This window comes from Myripristis murdjan, chromosome 7 (genome assembly GCF_902150065.1).
Source record: "Myripristis murdjan chromosome 7, fMyrMur1.1, whole genome shotgun sequence".
Taxonomy (NCBI): domain Eukaryota; kingdom Metazoa; phylum Chordata; class Actinopteri; order Holocentriformes; family Holocentridae; genus Myripristis; species Myripristis murdjan.
The window spans coordinates 21,082,517-21,103,438 of record NC_043986.1 but is presented as its reverse complement, the minus strand read 5'-3'; the positions used below and the strand labels follow the sequence as shown (position 1 = coordinate 21,103,438).

The 20,922-nt window shown below is 40.8% G+C and overlaps 1 protein-coding gene across 2 annotated transcripts in view; it reads left to right on the top strand.

The window, feature by feature from the left end:
* The first annotated feature begins 956 nt into the window (after positions 1-956).
* The window catches only part of pacsin1a (protein kinase C and casein kinase substrate in neurons 1a), a 32,013-nt gene continuing 12,047 nt past the window's right edge, over positions 957-20,922 (top strand). Inside the window, exons 1-3 of one of the 2 annotated variants that reach the window (XM_030056656.1) lie at positions 957-1,079; positions 6,841-6,910; positions 19,435-19,564. In XM_030056656.1, the coding sequence (XP_029912516.1) occupies positions 19,505-19,564 (60 nt within the window). In that variant the 5' untranslated portion in view covers positions 957-1,079; positions 6,841-6,910; positions 19,435-19,504. Of the gene's footprint in view, positions 1,080-6,840; positions 6,911-14,690; positions 14,956-19,434; positions 19,565-20,922 lie in introns of those variants that run through there. The other variant, XM_030056655.1, reaches the window with a different exon arrangement.

The following is a 20,922-nucleotide window of genomic DNA, read 5'->3' as shown; positions in this document are numbered from 1 at the left end:
ACAATATAGTGATTTCCAAAAGCCAAGATGATATCTAGTCTTATGATATTGATGTGATACCATTATATTTCCCAGTCATAAGATTAATGTATTCAGTGTGTATGAAACATCAGAACTGTGATATATATTCCAACAGATGAAGAGACTTGCTTCATTAAGTTACCTTGTTTGAGTCTATGGATATTTTTAGGAATCTGCTGGTGTTGATGCCACTTACTAGTATTTATTGCACTGTGTTATTTACAAACTGCACTCTAATTTCTTTTCCAACTTGTTCCAGAAAACCTGAATTGACATTTGTCAGTCGCAGGCTTTAACTTGATCATTTACTGAGTGTGCATCACAATTTCTGAGGTTCAGTAAACCATTTCATGATTTCATCCACATAAAAATATCAGTGGAGGTGTTTGGAAAGAAAGAAAGAAAGAAAAAAGAAGCTCCTCAGCTTACTTTGAACAGAGCCAAAAAGCCCACTCAGTCTCCCTTGCCTGCAGCTGAGTGTTATGTGGGCATGATTGACAGGAGGCGAGGGTGACGCCCCCTCCTCGTGAGCTCTCCTTATTGGTTAGAAACTGGAGGCTCATTTGGGGCTCTCCAGTTACTGATACATTCATAATATTCAGGAATTGTTTATTATTTGTTACTATGAACATTTTCCCCACGGCCAAATAAAACCAGCACTACATACTTATGACCATGAAACCATCAAGGTGCAGATAACCCGCTGCCACCTGCAGATGTTGATGCATCGGGGCAAAGTTCACATTGGGCTCATATTAAAGTGGCTCAAGTTGGAGAAGAAACCATGATGTTTTCAGGATAGGTTGTCTTACTCTGGTGTAGGCAGCACGCCAGTTGTCTACTTTGTAGCCTATTTCTGTCGTCCATTGAAAAGAAATAATGTAGGTCCATCCCCCAACGCGCGCCAGTGCTGTGGAGCTCCCCCTTGCTGCGCGCATCGTGATCTGACGGATGCGGAGGCTTGCAGAGAACGCAGGGTCACCTTCTATCGTTTCAGGGGAAAATACTTAATAATAAGCAGCATAGGCTACTTTGGATAGTGCACCTCACCATCCCTGGTAAGTCAGTCGGTGTGCCTGCTCCTTGTCACATTGCTGCATTGAGAAGATAAGCTGTGCATCCTTTTGGCAATAGGCGACGCAGGGATAAAAGAAGCTCGCATCATTCCCCATCGTTTGGATATTGTCTCCCCATCTCTCTACTCCGATGCCGACCAAGTACCACAAATTCATAAGGCAATATATATTTTAGCGGTTTTCAACTATGCATGCGTCATTTTATAGCCTGTGGTGTGCGCTGTTTGCATATGCCAGTGCTGAAGACACCGTGAAAGACCATCTTGCATCATCTTGGATTACTATTTTCAGGCTTTCCTCAGAGACGAAAGTACTGTCGCTTCGTTTTATTTGCCTTATGCATATTTGGTGTCCTTGTTTCCTTTCAAACTATGAGACGCTACAGGGTCATTTATGTACATTGCAGATGCTTCTCTTGCCCTTCGATAAGGAAATTTGACCTCAGTGTCCAAGCTTTATTGGAAATAGTGTTCATCCGTTTTGCGTGAAGGTTGTCTACAGAAAGATCAATCCAGAAATTGTAGTATGGCAATATGACTATTGTCATGCTACAATAGGTTTACTAGTGGGGTTGGTGGCCAAGGTTGGAAAAGGATTGCCATTTTATGTCCCCCCCCTACTTGCGCCAATAGGGTAAACAAGACTAGGAATAGAGAATATGTCGATCGCAAATGCCTTAATCATCACTAGTCTGCCAGTATGATGGACTATATCGGTATGCAGGCATCTGATCTGTTAATGCAAACAGACTGTCCTGCTCTATTTGAGGATTTCTTGGTGAAATCGACGCGAATATTAATGAGAGCACTCTGGTCTAACGTTATGTAATTGCTTGTCACAGCACAGCGAGAAGCCATCTCTAGCGTCATTGTTTTTCTCTGACAAACCAACATCCCCACAGAGGAGGAGCATCCTGCTTTATACATGGGATTAGTTGCATGTGGTCGTTTAATCATTCATCAAATCTGCTCCCAGATTTAAATGCCTACAGGCTTGTTTCTGACTAAGGTATTTCTTAATGAGATTTCCGTGCCGGTAATATACATTTCCGTTTGTGTTTGTGTGGTCCTCTGACAGAGATGGCATCCCTGTGCTGCGTTTCAGGGCCAGGTTAACTAGAGGGCATTGTAGCTGGCCTTAACGCATGGGCCTCAATTCTCTGAACCTAAAACCTAACCTATGGCATATTCCCTGCATCTGTTTTAACCACAACAAGATTTTATGATTTAGTTAGTGTGATAAATTATTAGATGTAGGTCATCGCACTATGAGCTCAGTGGGAATACTGGTCCCGGTGCTCCCCTTAGGTTTTAGATAAATCCAAATAGATATCTGGCATGTTTTGCTTGATCTATCCTCTCTATTCTAATGAGGAAAAAGTACACAAGATTAAATTTGGGCATTGCTATGCTTTTCCATGCCTAAACCTGTACAGGACTGTAGTTTCCACAGTGAGAGAATGGGAAATTAAAGGGGTGTATGTGTTTTTTTAACCACTGTGGCCTGCTTTTGTTCTTGTAGATGACTTTTCGAGGATAAAAGAGAAGTCACTCCCCTTATGGCAGCTTTTGTGTGTTTGGAGCTGTCCACGGTGCTGAATTGAGTGTTGCTGTAGTGCATGTCTGTCAGCCAAGGTGCCCCCAAGAGAGCCTGAGACAAGGCTGCAGAGAAGACACAATACTGTCCAGGGGAGGGAGGGGAGGGTAATCCAATTGTATTGCGGAAAGGGGAGCTGAAGAGCACTTGCTATTTATTAGCAGACTTCTCACTCCTCACTGAGGAGCCAAGTTAAAAGTCTCTTCCCTTGAAGTTTTCAATAACATCTTTGGAATGGCAGAGGATTGCAAGGGGACGATTTGGATGAAGGGAAGATGTGAATCACAAAAAGTAGAGAATTCTCTGAGAAAAAGTTTGGATTAGATGGAGTAGGCATCACACCTCTCTGTGTGTACTTCTGTTTGCACAGGCCTGAGTCTGGGTATGATGTTGTGAGTTTGAGTGTTGTGAGCTACAAGTTGCACAGATTTCTTTTTTCCTTTGAGTCCAAACTTCCAACGTCCAAGTCTGTTGTCTCTCATTTCCTGTCGCACATTTGCACACACTTGTTAATTATGCTGTCTGTGTTTCCCTGCTCAACTTATTTAATCTTGCATTGACTTGGAGGCTGCATCTTCCAGCTTAGGTTTGTTGTCAGAATTTGATTATGATCTGCACTCATGCAACGACTGGCTTGATCACCTGTTATCATAACTGTTAGAGGAAAAGTTGTGTTAGGAACGTTAATCTACCATAGGGAACACAGTGCTAGTTGATAGCCAGCTTAATCGCAACCTAGGGAGCCAAATGTAATGGTTTTAGGCATTCTAGATAGTTTTTAATCCCACTGCTCTTCAATTTGGTTTCTTTTTGGCCATGTCCATAACAACTGACAAAGGATTAGCAGAAGCGTGGGATTTGTGGGAAGCATTGGAGTTTTGTGCTACTGTCATCTGTCTATTTTTTCTTCTATTTCTGCCGACTATGAGATAGCCAAAATAAGTGCAATGCATCTGAAAAGAGAGGGTTGCATTATGAAGCTGAAGAAGATAAAGGATTGAAGGATACACTAAAATTCAGGAAATAACATAGTTAAAGTAATAACCAACTCAGCTAAGAAGTAATTGCACTTAGAGACATTCCACAGATGTACAAGCATGATTTTTTGTTAAAAATAATAATAATCACAACTAGTTGGTTTGTCCTTGTTATTTCAGTGCTCCAAAGTAAAGTGAAGAGTCATTGTGCAACCAGTATGCATTACTGATGACAGAAAAATGTTTTTTAAATACAACCCACATCAACAGTTTTTCCAAAATAGCTTATGTTGGCCAGTTCTTAGAAAACATCATAAGAGCCGCTGGATGGCAGAGGTGTCTAGTGGAGCGACCGTCTTATTAAAGATCCTGCTCCAGTAACCTTTTGGAAAGCAGCCCTTTTGTTAACAAGGGTGTCTGTACATCATGAGAACACAGGCTCTCTTTCATGTGTCTGTGTTATACATCTCACACAGAGGGGATATGGTGTTTGGACTTATTGATGACCCATGTCCTGTTATTAGATTTTCAGCCCTTGGTTTTGTGGAAGATCTTGCCCCTGGAGTAAATATTGTGGGAGAGGAAGTGCACAATGTGTGAAAATAGTGTTTTTCTCTTTTCTTTTTCTAATGTTGTGTTGTGGCTGGCAAGGGGGCGAAAGGCTACTGCTCCTCTGTTAAAAGAGGAGACAGTGGTGTCTGACAACCTGTGAAAAAAGAGGCAACGTGAGAATGGTGAATCCGGAGGACAGCCTGCATGTCTATTTTTTCTTGATACAGAGGAGCCACACAAGTGGGAAGTCTCTCTCCTTTGGGGTTGATACATGAAAAACCTGATTATTAAAAGCACCCAGAGGGTCTTGCATACCTCAAAAATGTTGTGTATTCTATCTGTGAGTCTGTTTTCATTATTTTATCCTGAAAGGATTATTCCAAGGACATCATCAAAAGTACGAATCTAATATTTTGTTGTTGTTGTTATTTTGGGATTTGAGAGGTTTGAGTGGGACAGGAGCAGTAGTTGTGATGTTTAAGTGAGGTGTTTTAGGTATCTAGCGGGCATAATAGTTGGTAATTCCACCCCAGTAATTCCAATAGGTAATCCCACCCCATAATAATAGGTAATTCCACCCCAGGTTTGTGCTTTAAACCATTCGACAACTATGTCTTATATGTGGGACAGTACAAATGTGGTTTATGATACCTGGTGCCTTCTGTGCACTGTGACCACAACATGTCAGCTTTTGCCTCTGAATCATACTTAGCTGCACTCTTGCTCAATCCAAGGCCTTAAGGAGAGGCAGTGCTCTGACTCAGTGTGTGTCATGATCTCCTGGGCATTTCAAAATGGAGACCCACTTTGCCTATCTAGAGTACAAATCATACTTTGAATATTGGTTCAGCATTCGCGTGCTCAGTCAAACATCAGTTTCGCCGGGCTTTGTTTGTGCTTTGTTTGGTGACGCTTAATTGAATGTACCTTTGAATAGCGAGATGTTGGGTCATTGCTTTGAACACTAGAGGGTGTGTTCCTCATGGACATATTCAAAGACAGAGAGAGAGTGGCCTTATCGTATTCTGCAGGCTACATCTGTGGACTTGTGTGGTATGCACATGCGTGAGGTTGCCATAGTGTTGCTAGCACTCAAAGTCCTGATCAGAGACTGCAGGAGGCTTTAAAATGATTGAGAATCCTTATTGGGATTTGTGTTTTTGATAACTCCCTCTTGTTTTTAGCAGATGTCTGATTTTAGTTTATCAGACATCCTCCAGAAATAACAGCACTATCACATGAAGAACGTCAGTGGCGTGAGGTGACCTTGACTCAGCATTTTCAGCTAATTTAGTGCCAGAATCTGTTAGAACTGACCAGTGCCAGACGTCCCATACAGGGATCAGATGGTACCCACATCTCAAGGTGCCTCCTCTGATGGATGGTCTGCTTCTTTGCGGCTCTACTTAAGATTCAGTCACACTAAATGAATAATAACAATGTCAGACTTGTCAGATTGAAATGCAGAAAAGAGAGGTGGAGGTTACAAAACTCATGCCAGTAAAATGACAGTTTTGCAGACACACTAACCTGGATCAATCCAGTGATAGCTTCACTAATATACTGTATGTCTCAGTAATGTGGTACATGATCACCAAACTATACCACTACGGTTAATGTTTGATACTGAAACTGCATTCCATTGCAGGGTTTTTGTTCTTGTTATTGAAAGGATATCAAATCATATAAATTCATGAAGGAAATCTTTTTTTTTTTTTTTTTTTTGGTATTCTCTAGGCTTGACATTTAATTCAGAAACAAGCAATCGAGTATTTTTAAGCAGAAAAAAAGTCACGACTACCCTTTGGAGATTTTCTGTGCCTAATTGCTTGTTAACATATCATAAAGTAGGCGTATTGAAAAATAACATTTGGGACCATAAATATTCATGCTTATATGATGCATTGTGGCTTTTTATGTGGGATTATTAGCCTAATTATGTGGTGTATTCTTGGCAATAAATGGGTTATAGTTTTAAATGCTGATGATACATATTATTATCAGATGGTCTATGGACTGCCACATGATATCAGAACAATATGTACTCCTTCTCTCAGTTTAGACCATACAAAACATGAATACTACAATGACTGTTATCTGAACAATGTATGTAAGCAGAGTCACAATTCAGCTCCGATTGAACCTAGTCATGATTGTCACTCATACATGTTTTGTTGAGTTTAGAATCCTACCAGTATTCATTTTTACAGTTTATAGGGTAGTAATGTACCAAAGAAACACTTTAAAGAGGTTGTTTTCTGGAAATTCTCCACTTTTTATGTCAGAGTTTGCTTATCTTATCTTATCTTCAAGTTGAAACTTAAGATAAGGGATAAGGAACTCTTGGATGTTTTTTTTTTTTTTTTTAAATATCGCTAAAAATGAAGTGTACCTATCTGGTATGATTATAGGCAATCAGCACCCTTCTCTTTGTAAAGGTGTTGTCTTTATTTCATAACTGTTGGGTTGATTGTGAGGCTGACATAAGCCGATATGTCCAGAAGCTTTGGACATCCTATTTATTCGATTAGCCCAAGTTAAATCTTGTGATACTTAAATTTACTACTACAGGTTAAAAAGACCAGTTCCTACATCTCTTTGTGTTTTTCTCTCCACAGGTGATTTCCTGCAGGGGACAGCAGTGCTCGCTGAGGTTTATGGAAACCTGACCTCCCATTGGTGGAGAAGGTGAGCTGTCCCTGTCTGTCCTCTCTGTCCTCCCTGATGCCACTGAATCCTTGTGCTGTTTGAAATTTCATTTCAATGCCAGAAAATCAACTCTAGCCATTAGCAAACCTTTTTCAGACCAGTTTCCTGGCCTGGCAGTTTGTAGAATGAATCTTTTAGTGTGTAAGCACACCTGTTAAACTAATTAATGGTACCTTGGCAACATCAGTAATATTTCATGAGGGTATTACACTCTGTGTCTGGGCAAACTAGAAGACAGGATGTTTGTATTTCTCATTTCAAAACCAGCAGTATGTATTTTTGAATTGCGATGATATGAGGAAAGGTTTATTATTGTTTTTATGGATTAGCGTGTACTCCAGTGATATTATTATTAACATTACCAAGGATTGGAATGTTATGATTCCATGTCAGCTTTCTTACGGTCCCTGTGTGTATAATGTCAGCTCCATTCTGTATTTCAGATCATCTTAACCATTGATCTGCTGTCACTGTGGGTGGCAACGACAGCTTGATTGTTTTACCGAACCTAGTTTGTCCCGGGCGTAATGATTTCCAAATTAAATTCACTTCTATTATCTCACCAAGAATAACACTAACTGTCAAACTGGGAAGAAGGATAAGTATTGATTTCCTTGTTTGATCACTCGCTCAGCGTTGTGTGCGCTACGACAGGACCTTGCTGCAGCAGGGAGATTCAAAAGCTGTTTGGATAACACAGACAGTTGTTTGTATATGCAAGGCAGCTCATCAGAACATACTTGGCCCAGTTCAGTTCGGTTTCTCCAGGGATCCTATGCATTCTGGGCAGGGAGAGAAAGCTAGGTCAGAGTATAGCATGATTGTGCACTGATAAATGCGGTATGTCAGGAGGCTACCAAGAGGCCAAGGCCCCATAAAGAAATACACACTGAGGAAAATATACAGCTAGGCTCCTTATTGTCCTATATAGGGTTTAGTATCACAATTTGGCACCACTACGGCACCATTTCCACAAAACAAATACTTACTGGATTGCATTACAACACAGATTTCGGTACATGTTTTCAGTGCTGCATTAATACGCAATGTGTGAGCTGCTGATTCAAATATGATTTCGTTTTTACCACCCTCTGGTGCATTGAAAAACACGCAACTAAGGCATCACCTCTGCATCACCACAGTACAACTTCGTTGTACAGTTCTTTTCTAGGTTATCTGTCACATCTAGAAATAGGAAAGTACATTTTAAGACTCCAATAACTGAAATAGAGTCAAAAGAGTTATATCTAACAATTCACCCTTTGGAAAGCAACCTACAAAAAGCTCAGATACTAGAATATGCTGTTTTTTCAAGGGCAGCACCATAATACAATAATTCATTTGCTTTGACTATTCCAAATTCAAGTCTGTGCTTGAAAATAGGCATTGGTTCAGACATCACATTGGCATTGGTACCTTTTGAAAAGTATCATTTCAGAACAGTAATTGGGAAAATATAAATGATAGCCAACCCTAGCCCTACACCTCCAACTTTTAAAGATACATTTGTTATTTTAAGCTTCAAAATAGCCTCTTAACCACTAAGTGACATCACAGTGGTGATCAAGGCTTGTTTATTTTTTCAATATTTCCCCAAAGACAAAAGATTTACTCACTTCATGCCACCTCTTCATTAAAACCTCACAGATGACTCACAGAAATGGTATGGTTGTGCCTTGGCTCTTGCACTCTACCGTGCCTATCAGCATCATCAGGAAAGATGTTGCCTAATAAATTGGTTTACATTCCTTTTATTAAGCTTATCTCACAATGCTTGTCCAGATCAGTGAGTGTACAATGGAGCCAGTCCCTGGCTGTATCTAATTGGCCTTTGAGTATTAGAGGTGTGTATAAATAGGGAGGTAAGGTGATTATAGTCTGGACATTAAGTTGACCATCTCTCATAAGCAAAAATGGCATTGATGATAATGTTCTCCTGTCAATGTGTGTCAGCTATATCCTCCTATCAAAATCACAGCATCATGTCACCTAATTATATCTGCGAGATCATGATTACAGTAATATTACAAATGGCACAGTGCTGTATAATTGCTTTGGACTGCTTTTGCATAAACATATTTTAATGCAGGTATGTTAGTGATCAATATGTTGAAATGGAAGACTGATCGGATAAATGTTCCAATATCATCTTTCAAAATGCGGCATTTTCTGTGCTGTTGTTTCCTTGCTGACATTTCACGTTATTAGAGGAAAACATTTGCAGTGGACCAAGAAAAAAATCAAGGCATTCTCAAGGTTTATTTTGCTCAATTTCTCAAATGCAATGGATTTCACTTTTAAGTTATGCTCATCTGTAACACACTCCCTCCCTCTCATTAACTCCACCTCCGATCTTCTCGTTCTCAAAAACACACATGCATACACACTTGGTTCCTTTGATGCTACCCCATCAGTATTCAGTACAGCATCAGGCAGCTAAATGGTAAGAAGGCAGAAATCTGGTGTGTTTGAAGAGCTATATTCTCAGATTTACTATTGCATTGCTCATTTACTCCCTCCCTTCCCCCGCTCCCTCTGTCTGCCCGGCCAAAGGCAAAAACTGGACTGGAACCATGGCTTCCACCCTCTGTCCTCCATCCTCCACCATCTCCATGCATGTCTGCAGCTCATTCCTTCACCATGACCACCAATCACAATATGTATGTCTCCCCCTCCTCTATTCTGCTCTTGCCGTCCTGTCGCTTCCTCTCTGCCCTCCCTCTGCCGTTTTTTCCCCCTCTCTTCACCACTCTGTCGCCAGGCTTGTGGCAAGAGGCTAGATAGTTACATAACCACTGCAGCAGCACTGTGGACGCTGTGTTAAATCACAACTTAGTCGCTGGTGTCATGAGGGGGCACTGGGATGTGTTTGTGTCTAGTTGGTGTGTGTATGTGCATGACTGTTGTGCTTCCCTGTTTGTTCTGTGTGTGTGTGTGTGTGTGTGTGTGTGTGTGTGTGTGTGTGTGTGTGTGTGTGTGTGGTGGTGGTGGTGGTGGGTGGGGGGGGGTAGTAAGTGTGGGTGTGTGCGTTTAAAAACCATGTGTGGAGATAGATTGTCCTCTTTTCACTGGTATTTGCCTCTCGTGGTATTTTCCTGTTGTCCTCTCTGTCTCTCTCTCTCACGCTCTGTCTCATTGTCTTTGCTATCTGTCTCACTGTCTTGAGGCAGGGTTTGATTTGTGCTTTATGCAGTATATAAAGTGGTTGGTTGTGCTTGTCTTTCCAATTCCTTCTATGACAGTAAACATCATTTCAGTAATTTGACACTAAAAAATATTACACTGGAATTTTTCATAGATTATTTTTCTGGCATTACTGTCTTGTTGTACTATAACTTATGACATACCCAAAAATAAAATGAAAGACAGAAACACAAATTTGCAAATGGTGAGAATAATGACTGGGACAAGAGAAATGAACTATTGCAGAATGTGGTTATTCTGATGCACTTTTTAGCTGACTGAAAATAGAGTTCATGTTGGTCCTAAATGTATGTGCCCAAACAATGTCGCAGTGCTAATAATAATAATAGGCTAATAACTGTTGACAGTAAGTGAAGTTGGCTTGCTGGTTTCTCGGCATAAACACCATATACCTGCATGAACCTATCTTGAATGAGATCATAAATGATAATTTGTTTGCTGTAAATCAGGGGTCCACTCTGCTCAGGTTCATTTGTTAAAACAGTTGTTCACCATTTATCTGTTAAATATGCACATCATTGAACAAGATAAAAATGCATTTGTTGAGCTCATATAGAGATCATAAGGAAGAGTAGAGGACCCAAAATCAACCCTTGTGGGATTTCTCAACAGGAATCTGTAGGCAGAGGAAATATTTTTCTGTGACACAATCAGTTTTTTTGGCTGATCAGTAGCTTTCAGACCAGAGTGCTTCATTTCCACTGAAACCATAGAGAGAGCTTCTGCAATAAGAAATCATGGGCAGTGTTGAATGCCTTCAAAAGGCATGGCTGATTTCCTTATTGTCAGTGGTCTTAGTAATGTTATCAAGAAGTTGGATAAGGGCCTTGGAGGTTCAGTGCTTTTCTCTGACTCCATACAAATGGGTGAATGGAATAGTACTGACTTTTTAAAAAAAAAAAAAAAAAAATCAACTGGTGATTATAGACAATGTTTTCTATTAATTTGAAATAGCATGGGAGCATGGATACTAGTCTGTAGTTAAAAATAAAGATGGATCATCTACTTTGAGAAAGGGGATGGCTTTACCCCATGGCAACTGAAATACAGCAATACACCAGTTTGGAGAGAGAGGGGGGGGTTGAAAATATGAAGGAGTGGTTTTAAACTTACATGGAGGTCTTTTTTTTTTTAAGAATTATAGTTTTCAAGTTTTAATGGAAGACAATGCACAAAAAACTGCTGATAGTGAACCTTCTTCAGAATAAACTGATGAGGTGATATGTGAGGAGGAAGAGGAGCAACATAAGAGAGATAAAATCCAAAAGAGGATAGGAGAGGAGGGATGGAAAGTGTTTGAGCTGCACTGCCAAGTTCAATCAGTCTGTATCCCAGGAGCTGCTCAGAGCTCATAAATAGGACCCAGTTTAGTTTAGTTTTCCCTTTTATAATTTTTCAGTTTTGATTTAATTTTCTTTTCATTGTGTATATATCTATGTAGAGGCTGTTTGTAGTAACTGTAAAATTTAATTTCAGTCGAATTTCAGTTAAATTTCAGTAAAATTTGATTTCAGTTCATTTTGGAGGCAGACTCTTTCTACCTCTGTTTTGTTTTTGTTGTTTGTTTGGTTTTTTTTTCAGTTACAAACCTTACAAACCCATTTCATGCGACACCACCCCACCTCTCTGGATAATCAGATAGAAAGGCAGCGTGAATACCAGCCGCACATCCCCTCACCCAGAGAACTTGGGTTCAATCTCCCCTGTCAGTAAATATCCACCCTGCTTAAGTGTCTTTGAGCAAGACATCTAATCATTACCAGCTTCAGAGCTTCCTCTCTGTGGTTGAGTCTGATCTCTCACCTGCCTGTGGGAAGTGGCAATAGAAAATGAGGGTAAATAAAGTGTTACATTAATCACACTGGTGTCCTTTCTACTCCTTGTATCCTAATACTGGTTTCCAAGCTGTTGTTAGACAATATAGAGTCCTAGTCCTATAAGCCTAGCAGTAATATACTTGTGCAATACGATTTCATGAAGTTACCATCAATATTAAGCTGTAGATATGTTAGGAATAGCTGGAGTTAAAGTGAGGGTGGAGATAAAACTGTGCGACACAAGGAAATCCCCTCACAAGCGAGATGAGAAACAATTATGTAGAAACTTCATCCTTGTGCAGTGAACCAGGGGGCCACTGGAGGCATTCATGATAAGATAGCTGAGTCATCCTGGCTTTATTTGAATCGTGACCCTCACTGGTAACCCTGCATGGGCAAGGACATTTGTGAACCGGGTGTTTAAGATGATGAAGTGTGGATGTGATCATATATTTAAAGTCATATTTTGATACCTAGTATCTGCTCATGTTTCAGATTTTTTCAATCAGGTTAAACATTAAAAATATGAATGAAACAATATGTCAGTTTCTGTAGCTGTATTCTTTCTATGGAGCAGTTCTGCAGAATGTGTGAGGACGTTCATGGGGGAGACACATGGAGGAATACTACAGATTATATATTGCTGCTCGGGGTCCAGCAGAATCCCACCCACATCCATTTGTGCACCACAGTCAGCTTCCTCCTCACTCAGAGATTAGATAGGGAAGCTTCCCACGCACAGATGCTGTTGTGAATTCAGCTCTGCTGCATCCTGGTCAGCTTCTGTTTCAGCTAATGTAACAGTTTAATATGGGAGTGGGCATTTCCCAGTGATTGAATGCTCATGGGTGCAGCAGAACTGCCATGTTTATTGCAGAGCAGAGTATTTTTTCCCTTTGATTTTCCTTTTTTATTGCTTATCAGACTGGATCCTATTAAATCGATGATGAGGAAATTTCTTATTACATGCACAGCCATTTCGAGGAGTATCCTCCACTAGCAGTTATCCAGAGGAGAGAGAAGGTGAGAAGGGATATTTTTCAGATACTGCTGCTGACTCCCCATCTGGATCGACATGTCAGTTCTGATTTGACTCTCCAAGTCCATGCCCCATGCAGCAAGCAGCACAGAGGGCTCACGGCACTACACATTCAGCTGATAAATACAACAAAAGAATGCCCTCGCCCTCCGCCTGTATCCATCCATCTCTCTCCATCTTGCCCTGCCTCTGATTACTGCATCTTCTTCCTCTTTCTCGAATCACTCTTCTTTGCTGTCCACACAACCCCCACGCCCCCATCCCCTCCCTTTTTTCTCTTTCAGTCCATTACACCTCCACAACCGCACACATGTACACCATCATTTTCCTGTGGTATTTTTGTTGTTTTGGAATCTCAAGGAGTTTTTCATGTGTGTAATGGTGCACGCATACTAAGGAGGGTTCCAGGAGTTGATTGTGCGAGCGACCCAATAACACCTTACCACCCTTCTCGATCTTGTCTGATTAATCGGATGCATCAGTCACGTGGCCGGCTTAATTGCGGGCTTGGCTGTTACGCCGTGTGTGAAGTCTGCACAAGGCAGCTCTGTCTCCTGGCAACATTCAAACAGCCTTCTTATTCCGAGGCGCACCGTGAGATGAATCACGTCTCTGTCCTGATGCGTTTAGCTTCCATTCTGGCCCTATGGTGCTCTCTATTGCACTCAGTAATCTGACTGCCTGACCAGCTTCAAACACCTGCACCAGTTAGTTTGCCCCAGTCTCGTCTCCCGTGCTCTCTCTCACCCGCTGTGGCTCTCACTGTCTGTCACCTCTCTCCCAGTCTCTCCTCCTGCCCCTGCTTGTCTCACCCTGTTTCTGTCACTCTGTCGCTCTCTCCTTTCTCATATCTGCTTGACAGACCTCCCTCTGTCTCCCTCCTTGTGTGTCCCCTTTCCCAGCCAGTCAGTTGAAGAGGATTTCATGGTCTGCTTATCAAACAGGAGCCACAGCCAGCCAGAATGTATCACACAAACTCACTTTATATGAGAAATTCAGCTTCAGGTTTTTTGTGATTGGGATACAAATTGCTGCCATGTTGTATCTTAGCCTAGCTGGGACATAAAAACAAGCCGCAAGTTACCCCTCACTGTGGTTGAGATGCCACATAATTACTATTAGCGTCCAGTGGTGAAACCTCAGTATGTTAGATGGTTTGGTAAGCAACGTTGCCTTTAAATGGCATTGTCTAATCAGTCAGGAGAGAGTGGAGTTGGTAACATGTGCTCGAGTAAAGTTAGTTCATCTCTCTGAAATCTCCTTACTGTAACAGGCTTACATTTTGTTGTGGGTCTCATTCAAGGCTTTAGATGGCTGCAGAACGCAGACCTTTTGACTGTGACTTTGTCTCGCAGATCAACAGGGCTCTCATTTTCTGAATGAAATTCAAAAGGTTTCATCAGACACTTACAATATAAAGTTGGGAAAGCTTGAAATGCAAACCTCTCATCTGAGAGAGCACTTGGCCCTGTCAAAGCCATTCAAAAGACACACACATACACAGACTCTGGCTCTCTCTCTACACAGCACAACACGATATTTGTGATGTCGTAATGTTATGCTTGCCTGTTGGTACATTATTAAGTCAGTACAGTTTGAGTACTCAGAAACATCACATCCCTCTCTCCCTGTCTTGCTCCTCCTATCCTCTTCTTTGCTCTTCTTTCTAGCTGGCTCCCTCCCCCTCTAAGCTATTCAAGTGGCACATTGCAGGATTATCCCTTGGCCATTGAGAAACACTGGTTTGGTCAGTCTTACGTCCTCTCTGGGTTCAGTTTAGCCACAGAGGTCATAGCCACAAATATAACATTTTAAAAAGCATCCTTTACCATCCAGTTGAACCACGACGAAAGACAGATCTGGACCACAAAGTAACACATCAGCAGGGAGGTTTTATGGAACTGTGGATATAATTTCAAATTCTGGGAGTCTTTTTTTATTTTTCCACAATGGAACCAAACAAGGTAGGAAAATGTATAGAACAATTATTTATAGGCCACAGTGGCTTAGCTTAGTTACTTGCCAATGTGTATAGCCTACTGGTATCCCAACTCCACAATGCAGATAGTAGTAGTGGCTCTTAGCAGTCACCATTTCAAGGCTCTTAAAACACAAAAGGAATTGCTTTGAAAGTAGCAAGGGTTTTTGCTGGTAAATGGGTTGTATCTCAAGGTTTCTACTTTAAAAAAGCAGTATTGAAGTGGATGCATGTTTCTATTACAGGCTAGTCACAAATATATAAGATAGAAATAATGTAAAATACTTTTGGTGATATAATTAAATATGTTTAACCATCTCTCCGTAACATTGTGTAGCATTTCCATACATATGTATTGTTGCCAGTGAACTTGCTACATAACAAAAATATTTCCTCACAATTTCAATTAAGGAAAAACAATGTTTTTATTCACATTACATTTCATCCTGTTGCTTTGATCTCATGCACATTGAAACTGCAATATTTCAGTTGTGTTTTTCATGTTGCATTATTAGTTTTTCTTTTTTTATATTGTCCTCTCTGTATTACATTGATTGGACCACACTAAACACTGAGTAAATGTCTAGACTGAGGATTCTCCTAAGTGATAAAGATAATACCATCTCACTAGTGCATCCTCTCCCCCCTTTAACCATTGAGGAATGAGAGGAGAGGTGTGTTCACAGTCATTGGTGTGGATTGACCTCAATAACAGAATCCCTACCCGTATCTCCCTCATGGGACACATGCCACTCTCCCACACCGGATCATAACTGGTACTTGTCTGTGATGTATTGTCGCTCTGCAACATGGCTTATAGTGACAAGCCGAGCCTGAGGATATCTGTGTCCACGTTGTCCTTAGCAAAAAATAAACTGTGTTAGTTACTAACATGCTTGCCAGCAGTGCTTATAGCGTTTTGAAAAAATGATGTAAGGGGGATTTTAAAGTTGTATTTCTTCAATGGTGTATGTAGTCTGATTTGAGGAAATGACCTCTTGGAGCTTAATCCAAATGCTTCCTAAACATCGTCAAATGCCGTTAAAAATCTAATCTGGTAGGTCAGTTTTAGGGTGTGTTTTTTGTTTCAACTAAAGCTGCAGAGCTGTGGCCCACGTTGCTTTTGTTATGAGCTGGGATTCTGGCGTCTTGCCTCAGCTTAACTGGCTTTGATGTCACTGGGCCTTTTAGCCAAGGATGCAGAAGCTAATTGGAAGGCCAGGCTTGATTGACAGCTAGATCAACCAATGGTTGTGGTGGATTGCTGAGATTAAGGCACGCCACTTCGAGGGGTGCATAATTTCCCAGCTCTTTATAGGCCTTTTTACATCAGCTGGTCTGAAATTGAGGTTGTGTGACCTTCTTTGTCGACAGTATTTTGTCCTCCTACCTATCCTCACTTAATAATACATGTTTTAATCTACAAGGGCAGAATATGAGGCCTATAGTGATTTGAAAGACAGGATAATGCAGTGCAATTAGGATAATTTTCATGCCTCACTGCATCTGTGTAGCAGTGTTGTTTTTTTCTGTGTTGTTACTACTTCTGTTGAGCTAGATAATTATGAAAATTTTGCAATTAATGGTTTCATTGTAACAGAGATGAAAAGGCTTTCCCAACCCAACTTATTGAAAACACACTTAGCATGTCTAATGCGGTGTGTACAACAGTTCTACTATGAATAAAAACTGCTTGACAATGCAGGTTGTTGTTAGTGAGAGGGCCTCAGACTCCTTTATTTCTACCAGGAGGGAGCACTGGTTTTACTAAGATACCATAGCATCAAATGTTCAATTAGAATTCATCAAGTTGAACTAATGCATGCAGCCCACAGCTCCCAGAAGACTGACTAGAAGAGAAAGTAGCTGTTTAGCTTACCGACAATCAATTCACGTCATATCGTGAAAGCAGATTATTTTGAAAATAGTCAAAGTAACACCTGAAACAAGGAAAGGACATAACAAGCAGGTGCCAGTCAACAGACTGTATCTCTGCCTGAGGCCACAGTCTTACATATAGACTACTTATTGGTGCTACAACTAAGCAAGCACTATCCTGGATTACCTGGATTTGCACCGTTCATCTTGTGCAGATCACCTGGAATGATTTACATGTCAGATTTTCTATGTCAAAACTGGTTTTGTATAAGTGTCTCAAAATATATCATACAATCAGAACTGGTTACTGTGTGACGAATAAATATATTATCTCTTATCTTGTGGATGCTGACTCATCCACAGATATACAGGATATCTCCTAGCAGAAAAACATGATGCCATGTGATCATGGAAGAGATATCACAGATCCAGATCATGACACAATGAGATTCTCGTTTTATTCACAAGACTGTAAAATTAAAGCTTTTTTCTTGCTTATGAGGAGGTATTACTATTTGTATTTTATACTGTAGCTAACAGAGTAGTAGAGCATAGTGAGAGCATTCCATCTCCTTTCTCTGAGCCTAAAGGACCCGTTCTTTAGGCAAGAAGGAGAATTGTCAGAAAAATATGTTGCTACTGATTCCAGTGCAGTTGAAAGGCTGACGTTGTCAGTGAGACTAAATTGCAGAAGCAAGAAATGGCTCTTTTGCCATCTTGTGTTGCACCTCATCATTATAAAACAAGATGCCCATGCACTAGCACAGAGTGCATTCTTGGAATAGCCAGAGCCTGAAAGCCATATCTGTTTTTAGAGCCAAAAGACTGGCGTGATGGGTGGTGACAGTAACCAAGGCCTTTGACAAAATGCTACTGTTCCTACTTGGCTGATTCAGCCAATGCTCTGCACTGGCCAGGCTAGACTACATTAGGGTATGACTGCTCCCCAGCTTCAGGACTGGAACAACAATCTATCATGGAGGGCATGAATGTTCCCCTGACAAAAAATTTGATGAGCTGAGCCCAGCTGAAAACATAGTGCCTGTTACAGGCATTGCTACATTGTATGTGGGAGGGGGTACTCCTACAGTAAAAATGTACTCCCTCCATAGCCTGACCTTGTAGTTTTGGGCCCTTATTTGTCTCACAAGGGTAACAGTGCAGCTACAACAAAGAGAGATGTGATGTCAGGTCGGTTCAAATCGAGCCCAACCCAAAAACTCATTCTTCGTGACTCATTCCAAGGATGAAGGATGTAGCAGGAATTCAGCTGCACTAGAGAAGGTTGTGTGTGCAGCATGCAGGATGCTGCTCATACTTGACCAAAATATTTCTTGTGATACAGCAGATTGTGTAGACTGTACACTCAGCTCGGAGTCTGATGGAGCTGCAGTGTCATCCTTCATCTGCCTCATGCACAGCATTGCTATCAGCCTCCATCTGACATGCTTAACCAACAGTGAACTCACATGCTGCATACCAAGCACCACTACATTATACTGTGATCTCAGTACTATTTAATTGTGTATCATCATTTATCATTTTGATAAAAATGATAGTGATTAAAAAAAAAAAAATCCAGCACTTACTTTCCTTTTCACAATTGACTCACAATAGTGCCAAACACCTGCATTCAGTTATAATGACCAAAGTGAGGGCAGGATCGCTGCAAAGAAAGTGTTAATGTTGTGAGGTAAATACTATGCATTATCGCAATGCTTGTTGCATTGCAATGAAGAGTTCACTGTGAAGGGAAAGGTATTAGTCATGCAAGAAAAATGGATTAGGTTTCAAACGGAACTCAATACCAATATGGTGTCTGGCAGTTGGTGCTGTGGTAAGATATCGACTCAGCTGTCAAAGAAATAGATATAAATCGTCTTAATGTTGGAGGAAATCCAGCAGCCACTCTATTCTGTAGATAGCGGAGGGCTTTGCAAAGTAATTGGTGGTTTAATCACATCGTTAAAGAGCATCTAAGGTGTGTAACCCTCTTGGGTTAATGTGTTCACGGTACTATTGTTTGGTTCCATTCCATTTTGGGGCTGCAATTACGCTGATTATATGTTTACATCATAGGTGTGTTCCTGTGCTACTCTGTGTGTTTAAGTGTGTATTGTATGTGTGTGTGTGCGCCGTACAGAGGCATACACAGGCAGCATCAATCTCTCAGATGGATTGCGTCAAAGGAGTGAGGGTTTGCAGTTCGTCAGGATTCAGGGTCAGAGCTCCTTGACAGCCATGGTGCTGCGGTCTCAGTGATGTCTATATGCACTCTTTTCTAGGACACACAAATGTAAGATGCCCTTTCACATCCCTGGAGGCTAAATGCAGTATGCATCAGGGAGGAGGCTATTTTTACCTCATTATTAGCCATGTCGCAAATAGAAACCTTCACAGTGAGGGTTTCCTTCCAGTTCTGAGTTGCTAGGGAAAACTGCCACAGAGATGCCAACTTCCCCATCTTTTTCATAGGAGCACTGTCTACGTGCGCTACTCTGTCCTGCATTGTTTCTATATTTGTGTGGTGTCACTGTCTCACATTGTTTTTGTTTTTTTTTGTTTTCACTTGCTCTATTTCCTTCAGTGCATGAGGAACCCCGCTCTACTGCAGAGGACACGTTTGGTCTTTAGCGTGTTTTGCCACATCCAGGAAAATGTCTGGCTCCTACGATGAAAGTGCAGGTGCTGACGACACTATGGACAGCTTCTGGGAGGTACAGAGACACCATCAGACCCCATTTCTATGGATCGTGAAGCTGCAACCACCCCTGACTCTCTCTTTTGCTTGCATTGCTTTGGCCTTTGTCTGTCTCTCTCTATCTCTGCCTCTCTCTCACTCTCATACACACAAACACATATTTGCTCACACATACAGACTGCACAAATACGTCAGTGTAGGAAGACACTGCAGGACGACATAATAGGCAACACTGCACAAAATCTCCATCTTAACAAATCATTGAGTCTCATGCTCAGGCTTAAAATCTTTCGTCTTTCAAATGTGAAAAAAATCCAACAGTAGAATGAGATAATCCCACTTTTTTCCAGTGTTAAACAACTTGTTCCCAGAATTTTCTTGAGTCAAGTGTCATTTCCTTAATACTAGTGGGCTGATCTGCCTTACTCTGTCTTGTTTCAACAAGACAGAAAAATCCTGGAACAAGTGAAACTAGGTTGGAGACAAGTGGATTATTTGATCCTACTGGCAGATTTTTTACATTTCTTTAAAGAAAAACAAGATTTCATGACTAAATATGAAATATAAAACGTCTTAAGGTGGACATATTTTTTATACTGATTGCTCCTCAATGCACAGTGTTTGTTGCTCTGGTTCAGAACAAAGTTAACTGTCAGTCCTAGCATGAACTAGCCTATATTGTTACATGCACTCAGATGCCACTTATCCTGCACCATGAAACTAAATGGCATCCTCAGAAGTAAATGGGTTACATATCACACTAGATACACTGAATAACAGTCTAGTTGTGTGTGAAGTAGTGTCAGTGTAAATGAGCAGCACTCTTATTAGAAGTTGTATCTTTTTTTACAAAGACATTTTTGTCATTGTTTGTGTCGACATTGACGCTGTTTTGTTCCAGCCTTGGGTGCAAATGATTTGAGACGGTATTTTCTCAGGTTTTGGTTTTTGTTTTGATATTCGGCCCCATCTCTAGGTTCATCATTACAAATGCATGCTGCGCGGCCGACCTTTGTTCAAACCAACATAGCTTTATTTTCATTTGTAGTGGATATCCCAAGGTTTCTAAAGATAACAAATATGTCATGCTTAATTAAAGGGAAATGTGTATAAAATTATGCATAAGACACCAAGATATGTTCTATTTGATGCAATGTTAAAACACTAAAAGGTGGCATCTTGGGTTTGAATATTTCACTCAGTTTAAGAGTGATGAACCTTCAGTGAACCACTGCAACCAGCAGATACAGAACATTGTCTATATTTTTTTAAATTTTGAACATACTGAAGGGGAAATTTAAGGGAAAATCAGCAGTCAGGGGGTTAAATAACTCTAAAACAGTGACTATAACAACATACATCCAGACTTACGAC